Genomic DNA, 9418 nt, shown 5'->3' with positions numbered 1-9418 from the left:
ACTCCTCAGAGTTACACTCCTATGTTCAAGGATCACACGTTCAAGATTAGCTTTTTTTAGACTTGTAAAATCCCCTTTCAGTTGGGTTAGAACAACTTCTTGCCAAAGCCCTCCCAGTGTATAGCCGTTTTATTTTTAAGAAGTGAACCTGTTATGTTCTATTATAGTGGGTTACAGTAAGCGCGGCAACAAAGTGAATGTTTTCTTACATTTTCTTGGGAATAAATGGTCAACAAAAGTCAGGATTGGTTAGGTGTCACTGAAGAAGATATGGAGGAAGGTTTTCCCAATTTAAAACAAACAAAATCAACTTGGAATAATGGCAAGAAGGGTGTTGATGGTGAAACAGGAACACTTGAAAAGGAATAATGTTTAAAGAGGAAAAGTTGTTGGGAGGAACAGTGAAGCGACTCATGGGGGGCAGTCTGTGCAGGCCTGCAACCATCTAAAGTGATGCTGTATTTCATGCAACTCATTCCCGTCATTCATTCATCTTTAAGCCTACAATCATAATTATTTTTAGAAGCAAATCTGCTGAGGTAATTTTATATTAAGAATCACATAAAGTGGTTACTAACATGCAGTTGTGGATGTTTTGAAATAAACAGCACATGGTGGCAAAAGCATCAATTGATTTTTCTTTTATTTCAATTGGATTTTCTTCATATAGTTCAAGATATTTTATCACACTCATTACAAAAGAAGAAAACATGTGAGGCCCTCATGAATGTTGGTATTTTAATAAAAAGGGCCGTCCGTAGATTGATTACTGACGCAAGACCGGGACTGGCTGCAATGGATAAGTCATGGGGTGGTAGGTAGTGGAATGGATGGGGTGGTAGGAAACCAGCTGTTCTAGCTCTAAAACCAGCACTCACTGCAGTCAGTCAGTCGCTGTGGGACTCCAACTCTAGAGTGAAGCTGCAGTCAGACTGAATTTCACAAGGCAAAATTTACTTGTGGCAAAAAAAAAATCAGAAAGGGACAAGAAATAGAGCAGGCAGGGTTTTATCAAACGTTTTACTGTCTTTCAACTTTGTCGCCAACATAATTCTGGGTCGCTGTCCTTACCACCTTACACCTCACCGCAGCATCCCTTCTTCTTGGTTGCTTGTATTATTATACCCTGCAATTATAAAGCAAGACTATAAACAACCAATATTACCTGAATGAGAAGTCAATCCCACCTTTTCTATCAAGCATCAGATTAAACCAAAGGATGAAGATCAATATTTCATGTCTTGTTCCACATAGAAATGATTAAGTGAAATCCAGCCTGACTGCGCTTTAGGATGGTTGCTGACAGTATCAGGTAGGCGTTATCTTGACTCAAACTTATTGTTGATTTACCACTAAATGTCTTACAAACTGACACTGTAATAACAGAAGGAAATGCGTGTCAGTGAAAGCAATAGAGGACATGACAGCTGGAGGTTAGGATGAAGCAATATGAGGTAAGAGTGAAGAAAAACCGAGGTCAGGTAGAAGCGACAGACTTTAATAAAACAAAAAGGAATGCAATGTGTTAATCAGTGTTTCTCCCTCTGAAAGGCTTGTAAGTGTGAGCACTTAATTATGTTAGAATCAAATCAGTGTGTCTTCAGTATGAGTGCTATCATATGTTTTCTGTTATGTGTTTTGTTTAGCGATGTGGCTCTAACCATTATGATTATTAAATATGTATGCATGTTTGTCATCTTATCTTGCGGATGTGTGTGGAAGAGGGGGTGCTCATGGCTGTTTCCTGTGGGAGAATGGCAGATCGGGTGAGAGGTCAGTGTCTCAGCGGGTCACAGTGGGGATGAGGTGAGGTGAGGTCAAATTTGGGGCAAATACTTCTCGATAAATTCCTTTACAGCTGCCATCTCCTGCAAGAGAGCAAAGTAGATGTTGGTACCGTGGACAAACAAATGATACTGTTGCTGACGGAAAACACAACAATACTGACTGTTTGCCTACAAAAGTACGAGAACTATTTGCTTAATAGACAGACTTCCGTGAGATAAGCCTAAAAAGTTTGAGTTGCGGGAGAGTATACTTCGGCAGGCCAGGTTTCTGAATAGGAAAGTGTTTCCTGTACAGACAATGTCAGGTGACCAGCAGGTGGGGCACTTTCAAGGCTATTAAGGGAAATTCACTCCCTGGTTGAATAATCCGAAAGTCTGTCAGAAAATATCTGGTTCAAATCTGCACTGGTTCAAGCAGAAGCATTGTGCAGTTTTAAACTCTATATTTAAACATACCAACCACACTGAAACACAAACACCTGAATGAAGTAACAGTTTTGAGCTGGTTGCAATTAGAATTAACATTGAATTACATATTCTCCGTACTGTAAAAGCATCTTATAAAAAACGCATGCGCGCGCACACACACACACACACACACACACACACACACACACACACACACACACACACACACACACACACACACACACACACACACACACACACACACACACACACACACACACACACACACACACACACACTACCTGAGGACAGGAGCTGTGAGGGAGCCCTTGGTAGGTTTTGAAGGTAATCATCTGAGGGTTGACTATGGATTTGAGTTTCTCTGCCGTCATGGCACCAAACTGCACTGGGATCATGACGTCCATCTCCCCGTGGCACTGCAGGATCGGGATGTTCTTGTTGCCGCTTGACGCCTGCATGAGAGACACAACAATGTCCACAGTAAGCTGGCTAAATCTGAATGGTTTTTCCCTACTGGTTAGGGGAAAGTTTAGTGGAACTATTTTATAACAAAAGTAAAGCATTTAACATTTGAAGAAGTTTGAATTGATGAGGCAGATAAGCATATAACTGTGACTGTACCGATGGGAAACTCCTGTGAAGTGGTAGCCAGCAACTGAGGGCCACAATGCCAGCCAACTGATGCTGGCAGGTCAAGGCGGTATACAAGGACAAGGCCCCACCCTAAGAAGGAAGGCAGGAAGCAGACAGAGATAGAGATGTGAATTACATGCATTCATTTACATTTCTTTAAAAAGGAGCAGTTCTCAAAATATTGAAAACAAAGTGATTTAGGATTGCCTCCACACAGTTCTCACAGACTGAACCCTAACTCATCAAAACAAATTCTGACGCTTTATCACGGCTGACGCTGTCTGATAATGATATGAATGTCTGATATAAATTCCAACCTGAGAGAAGCCACCGAGCATTATACGGTGCGGGGGGATCCCGTTTTTGACCTCATGTTCGATTATGGCCTTGACTGGGGGAAAGCAAGAACAAATATGTGTTATTGAACATATCAGGGAGACAGCATATAGTGCAGATTGCCATACAAACACTTCCCTGTCACTTTGAGGATTGGTTTCATTTGCTTTACTTTTAGTTGTTGTGGTCTGTGACCACCAGGAGGAGCCTCAGATCTTAAACACATTTCTGGCTGCTACGTGGTCAAGGACGAGAACTAGAGGCCTGGGTATGCCTGAAATAATTAGTTCGTCCACACATCTAAAGGCGAACGTGTTTATAGATGTTCTGAAAGGCAATACTTATAGATGGGGTGAAAAGCCGATCATCATAGAGAGGGGCGAGAAGCAATAATCATAGTATTACAGATATAACGGTGCACACTTTTAGATAAACTCACTGCTGTCTGCTGCCTTCTTGATTCCAGATTCGTCCTCCTGGGAGTCGGGGCTGAGACCCATGAGGTCAAACCTGCACACATGAAGAGACACGTGTTTAAGGAAATCAATGTATACAATTGCAGTATTGTCAATGCCAGTATGGGAGCCTGCTGTGGTTTCCAGGGAAACAATAGCATCCAGTGTTGAGCTAAAAGGCTGTCTGTTTCATCACGCCAACTCACCACGCGGGCATCATGGCCCTCATGTTGAGAGTGACGGGAATCGGGGGCCTACAGGGGGACAAAGGGAGGGAGAGAAATGAAAACATGACGGTCAGTGTAGGAGATCAGCAGCAGCTAAATATTGGTGTATTGATTTATTCACTCAACAAGGCAAGATCACAGACAGACTGTTGGTTTTGAAGCTGATTATGCATTCTGATGTGCTAATTGGCTTAAAAAAAAAAGATCTAGAAAGTGTATTTTATGTATGTAGTGTTTGTTCACAGGTTACTTCTCTCCACACAACCACACCAAGAAGAAAGATGTTAGTTTCCCTGCCTGCTGACAAGTCTTGGAGGAATAAAATATGACAGAAGGAATAGGAGAATAAAATAAAATAAATAAAACTTACGCATGGGGGCAGATGAACTTGACGTGAGACAGCTGGATCCCCTTCAAAGTGTCGGCCCACCCATGCCTGACAGAGGAGAGGGAGGAAAAAAAAACTAGCTTCAGCAAAATGACTAAAATGCAGTGCATCCAAACCCAAATTTATTACAACAAAGTACAATGTACAATACAGTGGGAGTGTAGCCTCACATGTGGCTTATAAATAAAAAACACGTATGCACTTCATTGTACGTTGTTCTAGAGGAGATCACGCACCAGAGGGGATATTTTTTGATCTCTGCTGACACGATTTGATCTTATTAAATGAATCAGTCGGCATCAAGTGCTGGTTTGAGAGCTTTTCAGATCAGTTATTCATGCAGTTGTTAGTGGTGTATTATGAAATGAAGCTACATGAATTAGGGCATTATTTAACTACATTTACTTTGAGCCACTTCATAATTGGGAAGTTAATGTAACTATCTAATAAAAAAAAGAAATAAAGCCAAATGTAAAATTCAGGATTTCAGAATAACTGGAGGTCATGAGTGCCAAAATACAAACTCTATCTAAGAACATTTGGCTAGACGTAAAAAGAAAATTGGAAGCTGCAATTAAAGAGTATTTAAACATAGTTTTAAAATGTGTTAATATTTTACGTTTAAAGTCTTCTTCCATTTAAGAACGTGGTTTGGCAAATTGTTATTCGCTGTGATGTTTGAGCTTCACTGTGCAGAATGATATGCAGAGTGACAGAGTCTCACACTCGAAGGCTGTTCTCACATTCGCCTGCTGACGGAGCAAAGTTTTCCATAATGTCTTTTTTTTTTTAAACTCTATTTTAAGAAATAAACTTTATTTTTCACAAATTCAGAAACACATTACGGCCTGTGGCATTAAAGTATTCAGGTTTGACGCCCAGCTAATGTTATGAAAAGTACTTTATGTAATATTTACTCACCCTGAGTCTCCTAAACCATGAAGAAATATCACCTGCAGCACATATAAAGAAAAAAAATGGTTAGAACTTATGCCTTGAAATGTATAACTCTTAAATATGAAACTATAATAAACTGGGAACATTTCCTATTGTTTCTCTCCAAATGCAGAAACAAAGACATTTAGAAGTTTTGTTTCATTTAGATAGCGATATATTACTTTGGACACATGAATTGCTGGAACAAGGAACCCACAATGATAATAATATTAAACTTTCTTATGTAGCACTTTTCTTAACAAGGTTACAGAGGGCTTCTTTAGAAAAATAAACCGATAAAAAAACCTTGAACAACAATAAAACAACAATAGAATACAATACAAACAACAGAGCCATAATAAAAAAACACCGGAAGATAGAATAAAAGTTAAAATGTAGATAAAATGACCAAGGAGCAAGATGAGAAAACCCAGCAGCGTATCAAATAGTGTAAAAGAAAGTTTTGAGGCCGGATTGAAAAGATGCTAATGATGCTGATAGGTTCCTCAGTCTGGGGGCCCGGGCCCCTTTGGTCACAAGCCGAGATCGAGGAACAACCGGCAGAGCTGCAGCCACCGATCTAAGGAACATAAATCCTTGAGTTCATTTGGAGCTAGGCCATATATTACTGTAAAAGGGATTAGTAAATGTTTTATTTTAATACGGTAGGCCTACAAAACAGCTAGCCAGTGTAAGTTGACTAGTAGTGGAATAATGTGTGTTACTTAGCGCCTGTTCAAATTCAGGTGGCAGCGTTCTGCATCGGTTGGAGAGTCGGAGAAGGGAGCTCTGCCTAAGACCAACATAAAGTGCATGTAGTAGCCCAGGCGAGATCAAAGAAAATCAAAGCATGTACAACCTGTTATGTAATTTGGAAGGAGATGGAAAAAGCTAAAGGACGCTTTTTAAGAGAAAGCCGCACAACTTAAACAGTATTTACTTGATCACCAAATCATGAGATCTGAATCCAGTTTCAATAAACCTGCTTTAAACTTAAGACAATTTATCACATTACATCTATCTTGTAGTAGACCGTGTACTGCTAAGTGTGCGCACTTGTTCCAAAACGGGGAAGAACAGGTGCCAGTAAACACTTCTTGCCAAGCTAAGTCCTCACTGCCAGTTTCCACACAAGCAACTCCCCGCAGAGAAACCAAGGAAGGGAATAACAATTTAGAAACCTGGAAATTCACTGCGTGTTGGATGGAAATCAGAGACTTTGCTGTATTTGCAGAGATCAAAACACCTTTCTTCCATATGGGGTTTGCTGGGATCACTGACAGTCAGCTTTGATCCTGCTGTTTAACAAATCCCTGCACTGTACCTTACAACAGTTTGTTTCATTTTTACACTCAGATCCAGCTGAGTAGCAACACAATGCGTCCGCTTACTGTAGTGTACTTGTTACTGCTATAGAAACAGCTACAGGTGTGGCTTCTCATCATGAAGGAATAGAGTTTATTAGGACTCTTTATCGGGATTTTTAATGTGTACTGTACAAAACTGAATATTTCTACAAATCTTGGAAAAGGAACTTCCCTGCTGGGAAATGGTGCATCTTATCTTAACTGGGTGCTCATTGCTTTTAAAAAGATCCAATCTGTATTTTTTACAAACTCTGGTCCGCTTGAAAACGGGGGTCTCGGTTCACTTCCACGTGAGTTTGGTTAACTTGAGGTGAGAACGCGATCCGAACCAAATACAGGAGTTGAACCAAAAACTGAGGATTTACTGGCCTGCAATTTCTAATTATATTTTTAGGGCTTTATTTCTACAGGACAGCTTAGACTTGAAAGGGGGGGGGGGGGGGGGGGGGGGGGGGGCGGCAAAGGACCGCAGGTTGGAGTTGAAGGAGTAAACCTCTATATACGGGCGCCCGCTCTACCAGGTGAGCTAACCTGCTGGCCTGCAATTTTATTCTTGCACACAATTTATGGATTTATGATTTAAGGGATGATAATTTACAGATCCATAATCTGAGCACACATTGCTGGTCGTCCGTGTTTTCTCTCTCTCCCTATCTCTCTCTCTCTCAGTTTACAGGGTTTGGTGTGTTTGACAAAGTATATCTAAAAATATGACTATGGAGTTTGACTTTGCGATTGAATTCAAGCATTTTGTCTGTTGATCATAATGAAAATAAACGCTGCTTTACATCAGTCTTTACAAACAATACTCGTTTAAACTAACCTTTATTACACACAGTAATAACTTAATAAAGCTGTATTTTAGCCAGTAACTATGCTTTCAGGTGATCAAATACAATACAGGATGACCAGATTGATTGATTATTACACTATGAGACAGGATTTTACAACTTTGGAAAGTTATCACAGCGTCAAATATTCATCTTTTGTTGCAACAACCACCAGTTAAAACACCACGGTTGTTATTTTGAACAGACATTTAATATGTGCATCAAACCCTTGTAAATCAACGTGGGTCATGCTTAAGCAGGTTTCAATGTCATGTTTTAGATTTTTGTGGAGGGCGACACTTTAAATCATGGATGGAGTTTTAACGTGCACGGTGATGGTTAATGAACGTATTTTTCTGATCAAGTTTTAATGGAGCAAGACTGGCAGGCCTATTGGAAGGTGTGGGGAGGTCAAACTCCCTGTTTCTACACGAATCATCAGGCAGCTTCGAGGCTTCAGAAAACACTCCCATCATGAAAGTGTCCTTGAGCTAGACGGTGACTTCCATTCCCCACCCCTCCTCAACTGCTTAGTGACTGAGGTGCTCTGAACACAAATGCATCTATGGAGTTTTGTGGTTTCCACTCACCGCTGCAGTCTCCTTTTCCATCCCGGACACTGTCACAGCCTCGGCGAGCAGCGGCACAGACATGTTGTTACCACACATACACTGTAAGAGGTGCTGGAGTCAGAAGAGAGGACAGAAAGCGGCGGTCAGCTGGGTGGGGAAGTACATAAAAAGGTTGTCATGTGCATTGGAAGAGCTTTATTTAACTCAACATTTCAGATGTTTTTGAGCAATTTGCAACAATGATTACAGATAACACAAGTTTTAAAATCAGTTCAAACTTTACAGATTTCATTTGTAAAGAGATTAGTCAAGACCCTAATCTTCTGGAGCATTTTCCGGATAATCTTTTTTTTTTTATAATACAGATAAGACATCAGATTACACAAATAACCTACCAGTCAACTTTGCTTCTAATGAATCAGCCCTGGGCTCTGGAGTCATCTGATTGCATCATATTGACTTGTATTAACTTGTTTTCTCTGGTTTCTAGATCTGCAGGGCAAGTGAATAGTGCAAGCTCAATCAAGCAGATAAGGAAATAATTTCCACTTTATGAAATCATATTTTTACTTTTACAGTTTCGGATTGAGTCACCCTAGAGTTCATTTGATTTCAGTTTTTGGTGATCTGGTCCGGTGTATGAGCTTAAACTGGTTTAATTATTTAATGCAAACCGGCTGAACCAGCATTTGTTATTATGACATGTTTGGGCAAATTAAAACGTAGCCTAATTCAGCAACCTGTGCCGACGACGTCTTGGCTCTAAATCCATCTTGTGTTGTAAGCAGTGTTGTTTTCTGAATTAAATGATCAAGAAGTGCGGCCACACAAGCTCCTTTTTTTAAACTTCAAAATATCTATCAGTAGTATTTGCTTCAAAAATTCAGTATTGGTCGGGCTCTCTCTATCCTGATCTATTGCCAATTCATTTTCAATCAAAATATTCTAATCAAGTAATCACTAATCGTTATAAATACCATTATAATGGAAAGCGCAATAACTCATTTCATCAAAATACATTATTTGCTATAAGGTTGAAATATATATAAATGCCTGAAATAGCAAGGTTCCCTTAATCGCAATAACTGAAATGTGTTAAATTCTTGTTAAATATTTACTAAATTCTCTTTCTCTAAACCTGTTGACAAAAATCAAAGAACTAAATGTTCAAATGACCAGGATGTATTGTTGAGCTTATTCAAAATAGGTTACTTGCAGAAACGAGTGATGGCAGAGTTGTGTACAGTTGGATCTGTCATGTTGTTTTCAAGGACTACATTTTTTTTCTTAACATCAGCAATGACAATGATGTGCCCACTCTGACAGTTACAACTCCTGCTGTTTATCGGTGCAGCCGTTCGGTCCACAGACAGACACAACAAGGCTGAACACACCACTTATACGCACACACGCATAATGAAGCTGCTGAACCTAAAACAGCAGTCATGGGGGGGGGGG

General features: G+C 40.0%; 1 protein-coding gene across 1 annotated transcript in view; it reads right to left on the bottom strand.

The window, feature by feature from the left end:
- Nucleotides 1–60: 60 nt before the first annotated feature.
- Nucleotides 61–9418, bottom strand: part of lypla2 (lysophospholipase 2) — a 13291-nt gene continuing 3933 nt past the window's right edge. The window contains exons 2-10 of the mRNA XM_032535929.1: nucleotides 7979–8071; nucleotides 5177–5208; nucleotides 4238–4303; nucleotides 3847–3894; nucleotides 3625–3695; nucleotides 3167–3240; nucleotides 2838–2939; nucleotides 2498–2668; nucleotides 61–1868 (exon numbers count right to left, since the gene is read on the bottom strand). Coding sequence (XP_032391820.1) covers nucleotides 1818–1868; nucleotides 2498–2668; nucleotides 2838–2939; nucleotides 3167–3240; nucleotides 3625–3695; nucleotides 3847–3894; nucleotides 4238–4303; nucleotides 5177–5208; nucleotides 7979–8071 — 708 coding nt within the window. The 3' untranslated portion in view covers nucleotides 61–1817. The remainder of the gene's footprint in view (nucleotides 1869–2497; nucleotides 2669–2837; nucleotides 2940–3166; nucleotides 3241–3624; nucleotides 3696–3846; nucleotides 3895–4237; nucleotides 4304–5176; nucleotides 5209–7978; nucleotides 8072–9418) is intronic.

The sequence above is a fragment of the Etheostoma spectabile genome, chromosome 14 (genome assembly GCF_008692095.1).
Source record: "Etheostoma spectabile isolate EspeVRDwgs_2016 chromosome 14, UIUC_Espe_1.0, whole genome shotgun sequence".
In the NCBI taxonomy this organism is placed as follows: domain Eukaryota; kingdom Metazoa; phylum Chordata; class Actinopteri; order Perciformes; family Percidae; genus Etheostoma; species Etheostoma spectabile.
This window is presented reverse-complemented; position numbering and strand designations above follow the sequence as displayed.